The 22,006-nt window shown below is 22.5% G+C and overlaps 6 protein-coding genes across 6 annotated transcripts in view; 3 read left to right on the top strand and 3 right to left on the bottom strand.

Annotated features, from left to right (window-relative positions):
* DDB_G0276089 (hypothetical protein) overlaps positions 1–4,784 on the top strand; it is a gene marked incomplete at both ends in the record, with an annotated part of 4,890 nt that extends 106 nt beyond the window's left edge. Inside the window, one exon of the mRNA XM_638191.1 lies at positions 1–4,784. This exon is cut by the window's left edge and continues 106 nt beyond it. Within this exon, the coding sequence (XP_643283.1) occupies positions 1–4,784 (4,784 nt within the window).
* A 394-nt stretch (positions 4,785–5,178) lies between these two features.
* On the top strand, positions 5,179–9,720 carry DDB_G0276091 (hypothetical protein; the record flags this gene model as incomplete). Its single annotated transcript, XM_638190.1, has 3 exons — positions 5,179–7,189; positions 7,308–8,172; positions 8,259–9,720. The coding sequence occupies 3 exons, from the start codon at positions 5,179–5,181 to the stop codon at positions 9,718–9,720; spliced, it is 4,338 nt and encodes a 1,445-aa protein (XP_643282.1).
* A 189-nt stretch (positions 9,721–9,909) lies between these two features.
* On the bottom strand, positions 9,910–12,228 carry DDB_G0276215 (hypothetical protein; the record flags this gene model as incomplete). Its single annotated transcript, XM_638189.1, has 5 exons — positions 9,910–10,573; positions 10,639–11,111; positions 11,195–11,447; positions 11,566–11,797; positions 11,904–12,228. 5 exons carry the CDS (start codon positions 12,226–12,228, stop codon positions 9,910–9,912), a joined length of 1,947 nt encoding a protein of 648 aa, XP_643281.1.
* Positions 12,229–13,376: 1,148 nt separating this feature from the next.
* Positions 13,377–15,952, bottom strand: DDB_G0276093 (hypothetical protein; the record flags this gene model as incomplete). Its single annotated transcript, XM_638188.1, has 2 exons — positions 13,377–15,578; positions 15,668–15,952. The coding sequence occupies 2 exons, from the start codon at positions 15,950–15,952 to the stop codon at positions 13,377–13,379; spliced, it is 2,487 nt and encodes an 828-aa protein (XP_643280.1).
* Positions 15,953–19,286: 3,334 nt separating this feature from the next.
* DDB_G0276217 (hypothetical protein) lies at positions 19,287–19,556 on the top strand (the record flags this gene model as incomplete). Its single annotated transcript, XM_638187.1, has 2 exons — positions 19,287–19,299; positions 19,399–19,556. The coding sequence occupies 2 exons, from the start codon at positions 19,287–19,289 to the stop codon at positions 19,554–19,556; spliced, it is 171 nt and encodes a 56-aa protein (XP_643279.1).
* A 204-nt stretch (positions 19,557–19,760) lies between these two features.
* DDB_G0276095 (hypothetical protein) lies at positions 19,761–21,504 on the bottom strand (the record flags this gene model as incomplete). Its single annotated transcript, XM_638186.1, has 4 exons — positions 19,761–20,087; positions 20,251–20,578; positions 20,644–21,208; positions 21,408–21,504. The coding sequence occupies 4 exons, from the start codon at positions 21,502–21,504 to the stop codon at positions 19,761–19,763; spliced, it is 1,317 nt and encodes a 438-aa protein (XP_643278.1).
* Positions 21,505–22,006: the final 502 nt, after the last annotated feature.

The following is a 22,006-nucleotide window of genomic DNA, read 5'->3' as shown; positions in this document are numbered from 1 at the left end:
AACCAAATCCAACTCAACAGCCTACAGCAACAACAACAACAACAGTAGTTGATGAAGCCTCAAAACAACAACAACCAATAAAAAGTGAGGGAGAAGAAAATAAATTAGTAAATGAAATAAATTCACCAACTAATGCTCCAACAACAACAACAACAACAACTACAACAACAAATACAAATACAACAGTCGCTAACACTGAAGTTGAAAATGATCAAAATAAATCAGAGAATGTAGTAGAGACAACAACCACAACAACAAATTCACAAACTCCAATTAAATCATCATATGAAAATGAAGATGAATCTACTCCAAGTAAATCAGGATATGAAAATTCAAATGATGAAAAGTCAAAATCTACAACAAATCAAAATGAAGAATTAACAGGAAGAAATAATTTAACATCATCATTTTCATCAACAGCTTCAAGATATGATAATGCACCATTAGTGTCTGGTGATGTTGAAAATAACAACAATAATTCATATAATGCTTTTTCACAATATAGTGAACAAGGTGGTAATAATAATAATAATAATAATAATAATAATAGTTATAGTCAATATGGTGGTAATATGGTTGCTGGTGGTAATTATAGTCAATATGGTGGTAGTTTAGTTGGTGGTGGTTCAAGTAATTATAATATTTCAAGTTATGGTGGCTCATCAAGTTATAGTGCTTACAATGCTAATGGAAATGATGAACCATATAGTGAAGATGAAGAAGACGAAGATTATGAACAATCTGATTTAACTACAAGTAGTGGTAATGAAAAGAAGAAAAGAGCATATAGTGAACGTGATATTAGTGAAAGTGATTTATTATTATTAGAATCATTAGTTCAATCTAAATCAAAAATAGGTGAATTTGAAGAAGATGAAGATGACAAAGATGATGATGATACTTGTGGAACATCATCAAGACCAAAATTAACATTAAGTGGATATGAAGAAGAGAATAATTTTAATTCAAATCCATATATTAGTAGTAATAATGCATTTATATCGTCTTATTCACATCCAAAATTCCTTACTGATAAAGCTTTATCAGAAAGTAGTGGTAGTGGTAGAACAATTACTCAATCATCAGCAAGTTCATTAAGTACAAAAAAAATGGAAAGTATTTCATTATATTCATGGAATTCAGAATTTCAAAGATTATTAGAAATGGATGATTGTTTAGAGAAATTTGAAAGACTTAGTTCATTAGAGCACGATTTTGTTTATGCAGCTGAAAGTTATGGTAGAATTATTATCTCTGAGAATTTCTTATCAAATGAATTGAAAACAATTAAACCAGTTAGTGTCGGAGGTATTGCTGGTGGTGAAAAGTATATCGTTCAAGGTATATTATTCAAATTTGCATTGGAGAGTGAAACATTTGGATTATATGGTAATGACGAGAATGCAATGAAAACAGCAGCACATGAGTTAAATGGTTGTACATCATTTTTAAACTGTGGTGTCAAAGGTTTACATGTACCATTGATGGCATTTATCGATTATAGAGGCTTCCGGTTGATGGCAATGTCATTATTACCAATTTCAAAGAAAAGTTTAATTTATGGTAGTTGTGACGCTGGTCAAACTGTACACACAAGTAATAATATTTTCAATAATCTCTTTTCAAATGCTGCCAAAATTGTAAATTTAAAGCCACATTTTGTTCAAGATATCAGTGGTGATATTAAATCAATCAGTGGGCCAATTGATATTGAGGGTCATTTAGGAAGTGATAATCGTTTCTATTTATTAGATTTCGCAAGATTATCACCACCAGAACCACCAAAACATCGTGGTTCATATCTTTATAAACTATTAAGACTAGAATTGGTTAGAAAATATCAAAAACCATTATGTAGTGATGCATTTTCGCCAATGTCAAGTATTGATATTGATATGCATAATGTAGAAGTTCAAGAAGCATATGATGATTTAATCAATAATATCATTCCAAAATTCTCTAAATTTATTCAAACTAGAGATGAAATTTGTTTCCAAACAAATTCATCAGTTGAAATTCTAAGACAAGCTAATAATAAAATTAAAGATATTTCAAAGTTACTTCATGCTGAAGGTATTAATGTTAGATATATTGGTGAAGTTGCAAGTCATTGTACAAGTATTGGTTATAAAAGATTCTTTACAATTGAAGCAATAGTTAGAACACTTAAAAGTTTAGCAAGAGAATTATTAAGAAGAGAAATGAAGAAAACTCATTTACCATCTGATTATCCATATAGAAATTTATTATTAAATTTCTTAAATTTAATATTTGATGATTATAAAGGTAAAACTGAATTATTTTGGTCAAAAATTGTTTTTGAAAAGATGGAAAAGAAATTTCAAAATATTTTCGTCAATAAAGCAACCCATTTCGAAGAGAAATTTATAAATCCTTTCGTTGATTCCTATAAAGATAAAGAATCATTTAGTAGATTCAATTCAATTCCAAATGATTTTGTTGAGGATCCTCAAAATTTCAAATATTCACCTCAAGAGTTGATTAAAGATTTATTATTAAGTCCATATACAAGATCAAAGATTTTAACTAAATTCTGTAAATCAATTGGTCTTGTACTTAGCAAAGTTTCACTTGAACAATTTTCAAAGTCATCATCATTCGTATTCGTTGATCCAGATATCAAAGCAATCAATACATTAGTTTCAAGATTAAATATCATTGATTATGCAGATGGTATGAGTTTATATTATAAATCAATGGCAACTGGTTTAAATAGTAAAAGTAAGAACAGACTATTAACAATTTCAAAGGATCGTTTAGAGGAATCAATTCATTCAATGAGTACCAATCATAATGCAATGTTTCAATTGGCAAATGTTATTCGTTTATTAGCTAAAACCACTGATAATGATAATATTAAAAGAGAACTATTCACATTGGCTGAAAATACAGTTTCTCAATTGGAACAATTAAGAATTGATCAAAATCTTTTATTAATTTCAAGAATTCAAAGAATTAAAATTTCATTATCACATTTAAGAATTCAATACTTCCAAGCAGAAAAAATTGAAAAAATTGAACAAATCATAAAGGATACAATAGAACTATCACCAAATAAAGCTTATCCAAATTATCTTTTAGCAAAATTCTATTTCATTTGTTCAAAAGGTAGTTCAGCAGAGTATGACTATTCAAAGATTACCGATGTTTATGATACGATTTTCACAATTGATCCAAATTATCAAAAAGCTCATATTGGTATTTCAATATTTTTATTAAAAACTCAACATCTTCATAAACTATTTTCACCTGAAAAAGTTTCTGATCATATAGTAAAAGCATTCAAAGTTGGTAATATTGAATCAATTGTAAACAAAATTAAACCATTAGTTGATTTTAATCCATGGGTAGTTTTTGAATCATCAAGATCAATTCCAAAAGTTAGATCAATGGTAAAGAGTGCATTAGAATTAAAAGTTGAAAAAAATAATAATAAACTTTTAATTCCACATGATCTTCATTTTGAATTTAATGATCAATATTATTTTGAAAATATTAAATTAGAAAAGATTTATTTTGATGATCATTCAAATGCTAAAAATATTGAAGTTTTCTCAAAAATTCAATCAAATTCACAATCAATTATAATTAGATTTAGTAAATTTAGTAAAATTAAAGAAGAAGAAGAAGAAAAAGAGGAAGAAAAAGAAGAAGAAGAAGAAAATAATCAAGAAGAAAAAGAAGTAAAAGAAGAGGAAAATAATAATAATAATGAAAATGAATTTAAAATTTTTGAAAGTTTAAGTAAATTTAGAAATATTATAAAATTAAATTTAGGTTTTTCAAAAGGTGTTAAAGATGAAATGATTGAAAATTTAATTACACCAATATTAAAGAAATTAAAATTATATGAATTACCAGATATTACAGATAAAACAGTTAAATTAATTTCATCAACTTGTAAAGAATTAGAAGTATTGGATTTAGGTGGTTGTAGTGGTATTTTAGGAGAAGATTTTAATGAACTTTATAAAGGTTGTCCATCAATTGCTAAATTAGCATTACCACCATTCATAGAGAATGATGGTGTTTCAGAGATTTTAAATGGTACTTTACCATTGGTTAGATTGGATTTAATTAAATGTTCAAAAGTTACTCATCATTCATACTCAAAAGCATTAGATATTTGTAGTACACTCAAAAAAGTTAGAAATCCAATTGGTGTACCAATGTTCTATCTTGACCAACAATATATTACAGCTCGTCATGCTAAAGTAGCTCCAAATGAACCATGTTTAAGATATTCAGTTGGTGGTATGGAATTATTCTATTTGAAGATTGGTCATGGTATAATGGTTTCTTCAGGTAGAAATTTTGAACTATTTTATAATAATAAGAATCCATTGGTAAGATTTAGAAATCCACCAAATGCTTTACTCAATTCTTCAGGTTTCTTTAAAGTTGCTCATGTCAATATCATTGATAAACCAATTACAAAATTAACAGTTTACAATGATATCACTATGAATGGAAATTGGAGAACTATTGAATCCACTCAAACTTTACCAATGTCAAGTTCACCAACTTTTGCAACTAAAATCGAATCTCAAGGTATCTCTTATCAATTTAAAAATATCGCTCAATCTGGTCTTCAAGGTATTACTTTCACTTCAAATGTTTCAATTGGATCAAATTTAAATGCTGTCTTAACCGTTTCAAATGCAAAAACTATGAGATTAAGTGTTGATGCTGATATTAAAACTAGTAAAATCATTTCTCCATTTGCAATTTTCTTTGCAATTGCCACAGGTATCCAAAATTAATAAAATTTTTAAAAATAAAATTAAAATTAAAATTGGTTAAAAAAAAAAAAAAAAAATTAAAAAAAATTAAAAATAAAATTTACTTTTTTCACAGAAAGGCAACCAAAACAACGTTTTTAAAAAATATCTAAAAAAAAAAAAAAAAAATCAAAAAAAAAAAAAAAAAAAAGATATTTCAAAATGATGTTTTTTCTTTTTTATTTCCATTGTTTCAATTAATTTTAAAAAATAGCAAATAGAAAAAAAAAAAAAGAAAAAAAAAACTATTAAAGAGATTAGTTTTTTTTTTTTTTTGTTATCAATAAATCATTTTTTTACACAACACAAAAAAAAAAAAAAAAAATCTTTTTTTCTGTATTATTACTAAAAAAAAAAAAAAACAAATCCAAACAAAATGGGCTATGATTATAATGAAGTTTTTTCATACTTGGGAGAAAAAGAAAATGCCCTTTCGCAAAGATTATTAAGATTAAAGGTCTCACCAGATATTTTAAGACAAAAATATGATAATGTGCAGCCAATAACACAACAACAACAACCAAATAATAGATATGATAATGCTTCACCAAATATTGTTCAATCATCATCATCTTCTTCATCATCAAGATATGATAATTTTAATAAAGACGATATTAAATCAGAATCAGTTTCATCATCCTCTTCTTTAACAACACAATCAAATAATAGATATGATAATGCTTCACCAACTATATCAGATTCATTTTCATCAAATAAAGCAAGATATGATAACACTTCAAATTCTACACAAGACTTTTCATCAAGTGAAAGTAATTTTTATAGTTATAAAGGTAGCGATCAAAGTGAATCAATTTATGGAATTTGTAATGTTCAAGATAGTCAAAGTAGTGATCCATATTCAATTTATGGTAGTAAAACTACTAATAGTGGTGGAAATGAAGATAATCATGATATTGATTTAAAAAAGCCTTATTTTATGCATGATATTAGTGAAAATGATTTATTAGTATTAGAATCATTAGTAAGATACAATAAAGTTTTAGAACTACCAAAAAATGAAAATAACAATAATATTAGTGATATATCAACAACATTATCATCATCATCATCATCATCACCATCTGGACAAAGATTACAAGTATTACAAAGTGGATATTTAGATGATAATATTAAATCCAATCCATATTCATCTTATTCACATCCAAAATTCCTTACAAATGATAATTTAAATGTATCAAATGCTTCTTCAAGTTTTAGCAGTGGTAGTAGCGGTAGTTCAATTACTGGGAAAAAGATGGATAATATAGCATTATATTATTGGAGTTCAGAATTTCAAAGATTATTAGAAATGGATGATTGTTTAGAGAAATTTGAAAGACTTAGTTCATTAGAGCATGATTTTGTTTATGCAGCTGAAAGTTATGGTAGAATTATTATCTCTGAGAATTTCTTGGCCAATGAATTGAAAACAATTAAACCAGTTAGTGTCGGAGGTATTGCTGGTGGTGAAAAGTATATCGTTCAAGGTATATTATTCAAATTTGCGTTGGAGAATGAAGCATTTGGATTATATGGCAATGATGAGAATGCAATGAAAACAGCAGCACATGAATTAAATGGTTGTGCTTCATTTTTAAATTGTGGTGTCAAAGGTTTACATGTACCATTGATGGCATTTATCGATTATAGAGGCTTCCGGTTGATGGCAATGTCATTATTACCAATTTCAAAGAAAAGTTTAATTTATGGTAGTTGTGACGCTGGTCAAACTGTACACACAAGTAATAATATTTTCAATAATCTCTTTTTAAATGCTTCAAAAGTTATCAATTTAAAACAACATTTTGTAGAAGATATCAGTGGTGATATTAAATCAATCAGTGGGCCAATTGATATTGAGGGTCATTTAGGAGGTGATAATCGTTTCTATTTATTAGATTTCGCAAGATTATCACCACCAGAACCACCAAAACATCGTGGTTCATATCTTTATAAACTATTAAGACTAGAATTGGTTAGAAAATATCAAAAACCATTATGTAGTGATGCATTTTCGCCAATGTCAACAATTGATTCAAATAAACATAATGTGGAAGTTCAAGAGGCATATGATGATTTAATGAATAATATCATTCCAAAATTCTCTAAAGATATTCAAACTAGAGATGAAATTGGTTTAAAAACAAATTTTTTACAAGATTTACTATCAAATATTTCTGACAAGATTACAGATGTTTCAAAATTACTTCATGCTGAAGGTATTAATATTAGATATATTGGTGAAGTTGCAAGTCATTGTACAAGTATTGGTTATAAAAGATTCTTTACAATTGAAGCAATAGTTAGAACACTTAAAAGTTTAGCAAGAGAATTATTAAGAAGAGAAATGAGAAATATTCATTTACCATCTGATTATCCATATAGAAGTAAGTAAAAAAAAAACATAATAATAATTAATAATTTTTAAATTATTATATAATAAAATTTATTAATTCTCTTTATTTTATTATTATTAATATTAATATTATTATTATTTCAATTTAGGTTTATTATTAAAATTTTTAAATTTATTATTTGATGAATATAAAGATAAAACTGAATATATTTGGAATAAAATTATATTAGAAAAGATGGAAAAGAAATTTCAAAATATTTTCAATAATGTAAATACCGAAAAAGAAGAGCCAGAGTTAAATGAAAATTCACCAAAATTACCAGTTACTCCACAAGAAATTATTAAAAATTTATTGACAACTCTTCCAACCAGAGAAATGATTTTAAAAAAATTTTGTAAATCAATTGGTTTGGTAATTAGTAAAATTGCAATTTCTCAATTTAATAATTCTGATTCATTCGTATTTGTAGATACAGATATTAAAGAGATTAAAACTCTTTCAACTAGATTAAATGTTATTGATTATGCAGATGGTATGAGTTTATATTATAAATCTATGGCTTCAGGTTTAAGTGATACAAGTAAACATAGACTATTAACAATTTCAAGGGAACGTTTAGAGCAATCAATTCTCACCATGAATAATAATTTCCAAATTGTTATCCAATTGGCTAAAGTTTTAACTTTGTTGGCAAAAACTTCACAAGATTATACAAAGAAACAACTCTACTATGTGTTGGCAAACAAAAAACTCTCTACATTTGATACAATTGGAGTTGTTCAAAGTCAAGTACTTCTTTTAAAAATTTGTAGAGTTAAAACTATTCTATCACATTTAAAGTTTGAAGGATTTATTCTTCCTAAAGAAATTGAAGAAATTGAAATAGTTTTAAATGAAATTATTGAACAATCACCAGATAAAGCATATCCAAGTTACCTTTTGGCAAAATTCTTTGATCATTTATATAAATATAATTCAAAATTTGATTACTCTAAAGTTTTAACTGCTTATAAGTAAGTAAATTATTTTATTTTAATTTTTATTTTTATTATTATTATTATTATTTTTATAAAAAACTAATTCATTTTTTTTAATTTAGTAATATATTTAAAATTGATCCAAATTATCAAAAAGCTCATATTGGTATTTCATTATTTTTATTGGTAACTCAAGGTAGTAATAAAAATTTTTCAAAAGAAAAAGTATCAGAACATATTACTAAAGCATTTAGTATTAGTAAAAATATTGAATCAATTATTGATAAAATTAAACCATTAATTGATTTTAGTCCATGGATATTTTTTGAAACCTCTAGAACTGTTCCAAAATTAAGATCAATTGTAAAGAATTCATTGGAAGAAAAATACTCAATTAAAAAAGAAAAGTTTACAATTCCTTTAAATATTCAATTTGAAGTAGAGGATTTAGATTACTTTGAAAATATAAATGTTGAAAAGATTTATTTCGATGAACATATCAATAGTAATAGTATTGAAGTTTTTTCAAAGATTAAACCAGATATTCAATCATTTATTTCAAGAAAATTAAAAATTAATGATTGTAGTAAATTGAAAAGTTTATCTAATCTATCAAATATTACCTATCTCAATTTTGGTAATAATCAAAATGGAATCAATGAATGGGTATTATCAGATTTAATCACTCCAAAGTTAAGAAAATTAAAACTTTATGAAATACCAACACTTACAGATTTAATAGTTAAACTTATTGCTTCAACTTGTAAAGATTTAGAGGTATTGGATTTAGGTGGTTGTAGTGGTATCTTAGGAGAAGATTTTAATGAACTTTATAAAGGATGTCCATCGGTTGTTAAATTAGCATTACCACCATTTGTTGATAATTTAATTGTTTCAGAATCAATTTCAAAACTAAGATTAATAAAGTTAGATTTAATGAAATGCTCAAAGCTCACATTTCAATCTTATTCAAAATTATTAGATTCAAGTAAAACACTTTTAAAGATTAGATCACCAAGTGGTATTCCATTTTTCTTTATTGAACCTCAAAATTTAACATCACGTCATGAAAAAGTTAATTCATTCGAACCAGCTTTAAGATACTCGATTGGTGGTATGGAATTATTCAATATTAAGATTGGTGGTGCTCCTCAAGGTGGTAAAACCTTTGAATTATTCTTTAACAATAAACATCCTTTAGTTAAATTTAGAGATCCACCAAATCCATCATTTAATTTCTTTAAGGCTATGCATGCAGTAAATATTAAATCTCATTCTACTCAACTCAATATTCACAAAAATTTTGGAACAAGTTGGACTTCGGTAGAGTCTTCTCACCCAATATCAATTAATACATCAATATGTAATTTCAAAGTTGAATACCAAGGTAATTCATATCAATTTTTACTTGACACTAGTGGATTTAATGGTTCAACCTTTTCAAATGAAGTATCAATTTCAAATAACAAAATAGCTTTTATATCAAATAAGAAAACTAATGGTTCTCATGTAGAAATTGAAATTAAATTTAAAACTACAATATTACCAATTTGGATTGCTATTACTTCAGGTGGTTTAAAATAAAATACAACATATATAATAATAAAAAAAAATTAAATAGTATTAAATTTTAAATTTTGTTTTGTTTATTTATTTGATTAATACTAAAAAAAAAATATTTTAATTATATATCTAAAGATAATGAAAAATTGGAAAATGAAAAATAATGGAATTTGTTGTTTTTTTTTTTTTTTTTTTTTTTTTTTTTTTTTTTTAAATTTCAGATTCCCATGGTTTACTTAAACAAATAGCAGCATTAATTATACCAACCATTGAAGTTGTTTTTGGAAAGTTACCCCAAATTTCTTTGGTTTCAAGGTTAACATCTTGACTAATTAAACCCAATGGAGTGCAATCATTAAGGATATTTTCAAAAAGTTCTCTTGCTTCTTCTTTTCTACCCATTTTAGCAATACAAGAAATATAGTAGAGAGTGAATGTAGTTGATGCACTAACACTGTCTGGTGATTGAATAATGTATTTGCCTCTTCTAAGTTTTTTCTCTAAATATTCAACGGTTCCAATGAATTTTGGATCATCAATTTTAGTGAATCCAGATTCTGCAATCAATAAAAGGTAAGGATCAACATCATCTCCATCCCAAGTTGATACAAATGAATTCTTTTCCTTGTTGAAGCAACGTTCCATCATTTCTTCCTTGATTTTATTTGCAGATTCTTGCCAGAAATGTGCACGTAATGGAATCTTTAAACTCTTTGCAATCTTTGCTAATCTATCACAACCTGTCCAACACATAAATGATGAAAATGTATAAATTTTACCATCTTCAATTGAACCTTTACCTAATGGACCACAATCTGGTTTATTATAATTTGTATATGCTTGCATACCTAAACCTTCTAATTTATGGAATAAACTTTTATTTTAAAAAAAAAAATTTAGTAACCAATATTATTATTTTAAAATAATTAAATTACCTACTGAATATCACCTGGTTTATTTAATCTTTGATCAAAAAACATTTGAATAGATGCTAAAATTAATTGACCATAAACATCATTTTGAATTGTTTTATAATCTCTTGTACCAATTTTAACAGGACCAAGACCTCTGTAACCTGCAAGTCTATACATTGACTTTTCATAGAGTTTTGTTTCTAATGAAATACCATAAACTGGTTGAAGGAATCCACCTCTTTCCAATGAACCTGAGACAATGTTTGAAATGTAAGTAAGGAAATCTTCCATCATCTTTGTATTACCAAGTTTGTTGAATGTATGTACAATATAAGAAGTATCTCTAATCCAACAAAATCTAAGATCATAACCTTCTTTAGTTGGTTCTTCTGGGATTGATGTTGTTAATGATGCAATAATGGCACCAGATTCTTCAAATTGGCAAAGTTTTACAGTAATACATGCTCTTAAAACTTGTGATTGCCATTCAAGTGGAATCTATTTTTTTTAAAAAATAAAAAAAAAAAAAAATTAATAATAAAATTGTTAAAACTTTAAAAATAAATTATTATATTACATACAGCTAATGATTTAGTATATTCTTGCCAATATTCAATTGTTTTATCCAAATAAGTATTGGTAACATCATGAAGGGATTCTCTTAAACTTTCATCAGCCATAAATACAAAGTATAATGTTTCATCAGCTTCAAATAAAACTTCATCAACAATATATGAAATTGGAGCATTGGTTGTAAGTCTCATTACCATTGATGGTAATATATATCTTATATGGTTTGTACCTCTGGTTTTTTCTGGTGCACCCCATCCATAACTATTAAATAAAAATATAAAAAAAAAAGAAAAAAAAAAAGTTAATATATTTTTGAAAAGGAAATATAATTTATAAAAAAAAAAATTATAGAAAATTAAGTTATTTTTTAAAAATTTACCCGAATGTTGGTCTTAGTCTAATCTTAATTCTACAATGGCCCAATGGCTTAATGACTCTAATAATCATTGATGGTCTGTATGGACGAGAGAACATATTGAATCTTGGTGCAAAATCAATTACTTCAACACCACCTCCATTAGTGTTGTACAGTTTTGTTGATAAAACCGCTGTGTTTTTTATATATACCTGCTCACTGAATGCAAAGTTTTCAACCACAACATCATAAAAACCTGTAATAATAAATAAAAATAAAAAAAAAATAATAGAGTTAGAATGGATTATTATTTTTTTTTTTTTTTTTTATTTTTTTTTTTTTTAGAATATTTGTAAATTTACCTGAATCATTTGATTTTCTAACTAATGAGCAAAATATTGGATCTGCATCAAATCTTGGAATGCAACACCATTTGATGCATGATTTCTTATCAATAAGAGCACCAAATGAGCAATTACCAATCAATGCTAAATCAAGGTTTTGAGAATTGGCAACTTTAACAGCTTTCTCGATTTGATTAAGATTTGATGAGATACTATTTTCTGGGGTGATTTTATTATTTATTGAAATGTATGGATTTTCTGTGTGTTGATTATTATTATTATTTTCATCATTATTATCGTTTTTGGAGTTATTTGTATGAATTGTGGGTATGTTAAATGACATTTTTTTTATTTTTCAATTATTTTAATTAATTTTTTTCTTTTTTTCTTTTATATGTAAATATTATAATATTACGATTAACTAATTATCATATCAAATTTAAATTTATTGAATAAATAAAAAAAAAATTAATAAAAAAAAAATAAAAAATAAAAATAAAAATAAAAATAAAAATAAAAATAAAAAATAAAAATTAAAATAAAAATAAATTAAATAATAATAATAAAAATAAATAATAATAAAAATTAAATTGTTTTTATTATGAAAATAATAATAAAATATAAAAAAAAAATTAAATTCGCTCTACATCTTAACACATATGTTGTATATGATAATACAAATTTATTATAATTAATAAATTATTTATTATTTTACAAATTGATTGGGTTATTGTTGTTCACTTTTTTTATTTTTATTTTTTTTATTGTTTCCACCCACCCCTCTGTGGGTTTTTTTCAATAAAAAAATTTTAATTGAAAAAAAAAAAAAAATAAAAATAAAAATAAAAATAAAAAAAAATAAAATAAAAAATAAATAAGTGTTTAGAAAAATTATAATTTTCACACAGTTTTCATCAATGCAGTGGTACAAATAAAATTGAGCAATTTTTATTTTTAAAAAAAAAAAAATCTGGTTTTCATCCAAATGATCTCTATTTTTAGTATTAAAACAAGAATCCTTTTTATAGTTTTTAATAAAAAACTCTAAAAATAGATTTTTTGATTTAAAAAAAAAAAAAAAAAAAATAATATAAAAAAAAAAAAAAAAAAAAAAAAAAAAAAGTGATAAAAGTTTTTTTTTTTTCTAAAATTGATTCCATATAATATTTTAAAAAAAAAAAAATAACAAACATGTGGTTTGAAAATTCATTCAGGTAATGTAAAAAATCTAATAATAAAAATAATAATATAATATTTTATAACAAATATAAATCATACAAATAAATTTTTTTTTTTTTTTTTTTTTTTTATTATTTATTTTTTATTATTTTTTTTTTTTAAATATAAATTGATTTTTCTATAATCAACTTATATTAATTGTAAATTTAGATGCTTAGAAATCCTTTCTAAATATTTTAGAAATGATGTCATTACTAAATTTATTACAACCATTGTTGTCGCAATTTTTTTTTTTTTTTTTTTTAAAAATAATTATTTTTTACTATTATTAATAAAATTAATATTATTATAATTAATATTATTATCAATTGCAATATTATTATTGTTATTATTATAATTAATATTATTATTATTATTATTATTATTATTATTATTATTATTATTATTATTATTATTATTATTATTATTATTATTATTATTATTATTATTATTATTATTATTATTATTATTATTATTATTATTATTATTATTATTATTATTATTATTATTATTGTTAATATTATTATCATTATTATTATTAATATTATTATTACCAATATTATTATTATTATTATTATTTCCATTAACATAATAATAATAATTATTTGGTTGTTGTGTTTGATGGGTTGGTGTAGGAATATAATATAAATTATTTCCACCATCAAAAGTAGATAAAAATTGATGATAGTAGTCTTGGTTTTGTTGCAATTCTACAGTAGGTTGATAATTTAAAGGAGTTATTGTGGCAGCATAATCCTTATTATTATAAATACTGTGATTATAACCGTTGTTATATGCCAAACCTTCGCATAGACCACTATCAACACAAATTTGAATTTTATCATTTGTTGGTACGAGTACTGGTGATGAATTCTCTCTGCTATTATTATTATAATTATTATTATTAATGTTATTATTATTATTATTAACAAAATTATTACTGTTAATAGTATTATAACCATTATAATTATTTAAGTTGAAACTATTTTGAGAATTACCGCCAGTATAATTATAATTGTTGTTATAATAGTTATTATAATTATTATAGTTATTATTAATATTATTATTATTATAAGTATTACTATTGTTACTATTATTATTATTATTATTATTATTATAACTATTGTTATAACCACCATTAACAATACCATTACCACTATTATTTAAATCATATCCAGTATAAGGAGTTGATGGGGATGCATTACTAACTTCAGAATTTGATACATTAAGTGAGTTGTCAACATAATTATTATAGCTATTATTATAGCCATTATTATTTGTATTATTATTATTACTGTTGTTGTTATTATTATTATTATTATTATTTGTATTATTATTAGTAGTACTATTATTATTATTGATATTGGTATTGGTATTTGATGTAGTAGTAGTGGTAGTGGTAGTTGTAGAAGTTGAAGAATTTGGATTTGAAGAATTTAAAGTTGCAGAATTTAATTGTGAACGTGGAGATGGTTTAGTATTGTTTGTTGATGGACGTGGAGATGAACGTGGAGTGCGTTGAGTTGATGAATTATTGTTATTGTTTCCATTGTTACCATTGTTACCATTGTTGTTATTGTTGTTATTGCCAACTACAGGTGTACCGTCTGGATTGAAACGATCAAAAAAGAGTAAATGATAAACAAGTAGCCTTGGTATCATTTCAGATCTATTACCATGAGTTTGTGCGCCATATCTTTTTAAATGCATTTGGATATCACTATCTTTCATACTTGGAGTATACAATGGAGGAATTTCAATGGTTCTGGTAAATGCAAACATATGTCTAAGTAATCTTTCAGTAAGTTTGGCTTTACATCCTTTTTTTGAAGAATTTGTTCTATCAATCAATTCATGGAGTTGGACAGTCTTTAAAGAATTTAAATAAAATAAACACATATTTTTCAATTTACTTTTACCTTCATCAAGACTATTATTATTATTATTATTATTATTATTATTATTATTATTATTATTATTATTATTATTATTATTATTATTATTATTATTATTATTATTATTATTATTATTATTATTATTATTGTTATTATTATTATTATTGTTATTATTATTATTATTGGTTTTACTATCATCAACATTATTGTTATTATTATTATTATTATTGTTATTATTGTTATTATTGTTATTATTGTTATTATTATTACCATTTTGATTATTATGGTTTGAATTATTATTAATGTTATCTATTTTAATATGTGGAATATTGTTATTGTAGTTATGGGAATATACAAAATTATTATTATTATTATTATTATTATTATTATTATTATTATTATTATTATTATTATTATTATTAATTGAATTGAGTGGAGTTGATGCGATAACACAATTGGAATAATTATTTGGAGATTCATCAGTGAAATTGTTATTATTAAAATTTTTATTAATTTTAAATGGTTGGAGTGGCTCTCTTCCAAGGAAATGGGCATTTTCTGTAATTTCAGTAAGTTTTTTCTATTTAAATAAAAAAAAAAAGGATTAATTAATTAATTTTATTCAATTTTTTTTTTTTTTTTATTTATTTATTTGAAAATTTTACTTACATTTTCATTAATTCTATTTTTAATAAATCCATTAAAACAATCATTACAGAGTAAACCATTGTGGCAATTTTTATCGTAATATCCGAGTATTTTTCTAATACTTTCTTCGTTCAATTTATTCATATCAACTGGAGTTTCGTATGCGACACTACTTTTACATTTTGAACAAAACTTTACTTCACCATTTGAAGTGTTGTCAAAATTGTAATTATTATATTTATTATTATTATTATTATTATTATTATTATTATTATTATTATTATTATTATTATTATTATTATTCATTTTTAATTTTTATATAAAACTATTATTAATTTTATGGAAACAAAAAAAAAAAAGAATTAATTATTTGGAAAACAAAAACAAAAAAAAAAAAAATAAATCTTTGAAATAATAGTTTTTGGAAAAAAAAAATAATCTTTGTTTATTTTTTTTTTGTTTTAATGTTATTATTTTTATATTTTATAAATTTTATTTGTAAATTATTAAAAATGGAATTATTTGATGAGTAATAGTACAATTGGGTGATAAAAAATTAAAAAAAGAGTGTTGTGTTTTTTGACAAACCAATGTAAAAGGAAAAACAATGGATTGCTAATTTTGAAAAGGGGTGTTTTTTTTATTTTATTTTGTTATGAAAGATTTAATTATTTGAAAAGAAAAACAAATGAAATACACATAAACAAATAAAAACTAAAAATAAAAATAAATTACAAATAAATGTGAATAAAAAAATTAATTTTTACAATATCTAAACAACTATATTATTTATATATATAGAAAAACATTTATTTGTTTTGTTTGTGGAACAAGAAGGATTATTAGTGATTAAAATAAAAAAAAAACTATTTTTATTTTAGAAATTTAATTGAGGGTATTGATTTATTTTTAAATTTTTTTTTTTTGGGTTTTTTTTTTTTTTTTTTTTTTTTAATAAATATATATCTAGAGTTACTAAAAATAAAACCTCTTTTTTTTAATTTATTTTATTTTTTTTTTATTTTTTTTTTATTTTTTTTTTTTTTGTATTTTTTTTTTTTAACAGAAGAGTATATATTTATTAAAAATAGAATCCCTTATATTTATAATCTTGGTAACATGGATATCCGAAAAAAAAAAAAAAAAATAAATAATAAAAAATTAGAATTGTTGAAAACAAAAAAACTTTTAATCTTTTTTTTTTTTTTTTTTTTTTATATATCTTTTTTTTTTTTTTTTTTTTTTCCAAAATGTTTTTTTTTTAAATATTATTTCATCTAGAATTGATCAAAAAAAAAAAAATAAAAACAAAATTTTTAAAAAATGAAATAAAATTAAAAAATCACAGAATCATCCCCATTTTTTTTTTTTTTTTTTTTTTTTTTTTTTTTTTTTTTTTGAAAATTATTTTTAAGACTGGATATTTTTAGAACGACATTAATGGCGAAACCCTCAATTAACAACTTCACGACTTTTAATTTTGCGTCTTATTTTTGTGTAACTCACAATAAATGAGTCTATTAACAACAACACCACATTAAAAGTGCATTTTCACCCTGTTTTTTTTTTTTTTTTTGGAAGTGAAGTTTTCAAATAAAACGTGTGATATATTTTGAGATAGTTGCCTATTATATTTTTTTTTATATGTCAACATTTATGTTCTCATTTTACGCCCTTTAAATCATGTGGAATTTGAAAATGAAAACAAAAATAAAAAAAAAAATAAAAATCTTTTGGAAAAAAAAAAGATTTGCAAAATTGCGATATTATTTTTAAAAATGCATTGAAAATTGTAATTTTTTTTTTTATTATTTTTTTTTATTTTTTTTTTATTTTTTTAATCTAAAATTTTTTCTTTAATTTCCAAAATTATAATTAATTAAAATATCAACGCCCATTTTTTTTTTTTTTTTTTCCCCATTAAATTTTTGATTGCCAAAATATTTTTTTTTTTTTTTTTTTTTTCTTTTTTTTTTTTTTTCCCAACTTCACTTATGTTTTTAAAATTAAACACAAAAATGAATTTATTTTTAGGTTGGGGGTGTGTGTTTTTTTTTTTTTCTTTTTTTAAAAAATTCCAATTCTATTTTTAATTTTTTATTTTGACTTGTACTTTTATTTGTATGAAACTCGTCGTGAATATACAATCACTAATATAAAATCAACTACAAAAAATTCCAACATTAGAATTGAATTGAATTTCCCTTGTTTTTTTTATTTTCCTTAAAATCTGAAAAGGTTAAAAACACAAAATATAGATATAAAAAGGAAATTATATAATATTAATAAGTAGTAAAAATTCCATATTCTTTGTTTTCAATTATAATAATATGTTTAATTTTAATAATCAAGTTATTTGAAAATATTAAAAATATTTTTATAATACACACTAATTACATTTCAAATAAATCATTTATTTTTTTACAAATATGTTTTTTCATTTTTTATTGGTTGTAACTAGTAATAATACTATTTTATTCATTTATTTTACCTCTCAAAATTTTTTTTTTTTTTTTTTTTTTTTTTTTTTTTTTTTATTAATGTTAATTATTTTAAATAAATTGTTATTTTTAAAAATAGTGATATTCTTAATTTAAATTGATTATTAATATTAATATTATTATTTTTATTATTTTTTTTTTTTTTCTACTTTTTTAATTATTATTTTTTTTTTTTTTTTTTTTTTTTTTTTTTTTTTTTTTTTTTTTTTTTTTTTGTTTTACTAATACTAAACCTTGTGATTAATAAAAATAAGCTTCAAAATTTATAAAAACAATTACCACATAATTGAATATTTTATTTTTTTTCAAATTTTATTTTTTTAAATTTACAATAATTATTATATCAATAATTAAAGACAAACACAACCACACCCACAATAACAATAACAACAACCACAAACCTACACACAAAAAAAGAAAAATAGCACATGATTTTAATAATATCAATCTTATTACACATCTTGACATTATCTATATAATACATTTTTAGTTAATTTATAAAAAAACATTAAAAGTATTTTTATTGGTGTAAAATAGTATAATATGTATATATTTTTACTCCCACGTACACAAAATCAATGACTATGACAGTTATTTTTTTTTTTTTTTCTTATTTTTTATATGATTTTTTTTTTATATTATTATTATTATGATAATGGATACAACCACACGCATTATTTATACTTTCACACACACACAATCCAAATTGTTTAATCGCACACAAAAATAATAAACCATATAAAAACAAATCAACCTTCTTTTTGAAAAATACCCAACAATCAAAATTTTTTATTACCTTTTTTATTCTTAAACCCAATTTCGTTCAGTTATAAAATTGAATTAACCATTTCTTATTTAAAAAATAATAAAAAAAAAAACAAATAAATTTTAAAAAAAAAATAAAATTATTATTTAATTTTTAAATATTTAATTAATTAAATAAATTTTTTAAAAAAAAATATGTATTTTATTATTTATTTAATTATTTAATTATTTTTTATTTTAAAAAATTTTATTATAAAAAAAAAAAATTGAAATCATTTTTTTATTTTATAAATAACAATACTAAACATCAAATTGTAATAATTTTAAATATTTGTAACACTAAAAAAACATTGTAATATCAATATACATATAAAATGACTATTATTAGTAAGTAGTGCTTAATAAAAATTTTTGATTATAAATTAAAATTATTATTTCTAACTTTTTTTTTTTTTTTTTTTTTTTTTTTTTTTTTCAAAAACTTAGAATCAATTACTTCAATAAACTCAAATACCAATAATATAAAAAACAATATTGAAATTAATAATGTAAATAATGAAATTTCGAATCAAACAAAAAATAACATAACTGTGAATATGGGTGTTTTAATTTGTGCAAACGGTGGTGGTTGTAACATTATGTAATTCCAAATAAAAAAAAAAAAAAAAAAAAAAAAAAATCAAAAACAAAACTTTAAAATTAAAGAAACCCAACCAGACCATTTATTTATTTATTAATTGTATTATATATAATAAAGTGTAATTTAAAAATTACTTTTTTTTTTTTTTTAATTTACATTGTTCAAATTTATTTTTATTTATTATTTTTTATTTTAAAATTATTATTTTTTATCTTCTTGGAAATGGAGAACCACCAATAACATTATTATCTTTAGCGAGAGAAACAAATGCTACACCGTCTATATGTTTAGCAGTCACAGATAATCTTGCACAGTCAATCCCTGGTTTAGATGGAATTTGAAACTCTTTTTTGTTATTACCATATGTTCTTGGATAAATATTTCTTCTAAGATCAGAACGTAAGTATGTTGGGAATTTTCTTACACTTTGAAAAACAATTATGTGAGAATTATTTTGTGAGCAAAGCCATTGTACATATGAATTTGGTGCATCATATACAATTGAAAAAAAATCTGGTTTGTCAACTACATCATACTAAAAATAAAAATTAGATTAGTATTGTAATTAATATCTTTTTTTAAAAAATTAAAATCGAAAAAATAATAATAATAATAATAATAATAATAATAATAATAATAATAATAATAATAATAATAATAATAATAATAATAATAATAATAATGATAATAATACTTACTTGTGGAGAATAATCAATGCTTTTAAATCCACAACTATCTTTATAAAATTCTAAATCAAAAGAAGAGTTAATCAATTTAATTGTGTTATTTTGTATTGTAATTTTAAATTCATGTGTTTCAACAAGAGTAGGTTTTTCAGGTTCCGTTTTGGAAAAAAAAGAACCCCAATAACTTGCAATTGTTTCATCCTTCTTTACTCTTACAAATGAATCTTTTGATACTTTTGGATCTTTAATATAACTTCCCAATGATTGTTCCATGATTTGAATGATTTTATTTAAAAAGTTAACTTTTGGAATACCACCTTGATCTTGTAAAACTTTTAATCTAATGAGGCTAAATGTACATTCGTTATAAAGTTTACCAGCTTCAGTACCTTCTTGGGCAATAACATAATGTAATATGCTATCAACATGCATTTGCAACCTTTGGTTTCAGGTTTTGAACTAACTGTTAATTGGCCACCAATTTCAGGATTAGTAATATCATCACGAATGTATCTTTCAACTTCAGATATTGTTTTTAAATTTTTAAAGTTATGGACAACAACAACCATAACAGGGATTTGGTTTTCACTTGTTATTCTATCTTGAAGGTACTCGGCATGTCTTTGTTGGGTATTGCAAATATCTTCATTGTTACCTGTGTCTCTTACTTCAATAATAATATTTGCAACTTTATAAGTTTGGGAGATTAAATTATCAATGGCTTTGATATCTTTGATGCTAAGGGTACCCCTATCGGAATCAAGTGAAGATGATGCTAATCTTTTCAAACCTTGAGTATCCATATAAATATAATCTGAAATTGATGATTGTATAAATCCAAATGCAGGTGTTGCATATTGATATGACGACTGGAAATTCTTGTTTTCTAACTTATTCATCAAATAAGTTTTACCACTGTTGTAATCACCTGATAATGCCACTAACAATTTTGGGTATTCAGATTGTAGGTCTATAAACATAGATGCAAATAGGCTGCCAAAGAAATGGAGTATATGGTTGATACTCTGGATATAAATTCCCAACTAAAAATACTGATGTGAAAATTGAAATTAAAAGTATTGAAATAAAATAAAAAAAATTTTTCCAGCTCAGATAATTATGAGATTGGATTTTAGAGGAAGAAGACTTAGATTGTGATTCTGAAATACGAGGATTTGGTTGACTTTGAGAGGAAGAAGATTCAGGCTGTTGAGAGGGATAAAACCCTGATGGTTGAGAGGGAGGAGACATGGATTGCGGTAACATTTTAAAAATAATACTGTTGAATCAGTCTCAAAATTTTTTTACTTTTTAAAAAAAAAAAAAAAAAATAAAATCTTATTTTTGTCTTAAAAAAAAAAAAACAATTTTTAAAATTTTTTTTTTTTTTATTTTTAAAATTTTTAATCAAAACAAATATCTTTTGAAAAAATATCTTTTAATAAAAAAATAATATAATTTGGAAAATTTGATTAGATTTTAAAAAAAACATTAGTTAATAAAATTAAAACACTTTTTTTTATGATTGAAAAAATATCTTTGAAAAAAAAAAAAAAAATTTTCAAAAGGGTAAAAAATGAGGATGGATAAAGATAATCTAAAAAGATACTTTTTATCCAAAAATGGATAAAGGAAAAACACTATTTTTTTAAAATCCAAAAATAGAGATCACCTATCACTAATAACCAAATTTTTTTTAATTATAAAAAAATAAAAATAAGGGGAGTTGTTATGAAAATAAAAAAAAAGTAAAAAAAAAAAAAAAAAA

Source organism: Dictyostelium discoideum (assembly GCF_000004695.1).
Source record: "Dictyostelium discoideum AX4 chromosome 2 chromosome, whole genome shotgun sequence".
Classification (NCBI taxonomy): Eukaryota; Evosea; class Eumycetozoa; order Dictyosteliales; family Dictyosteliaceae; genus Dictyostelium; species Dictyostelium discoideum.
The sequence above is the reverse complement of the archived record's forward strand: the minus strand, read 5'-3'. Positions and strand labels throughout refer to the sequence as shown.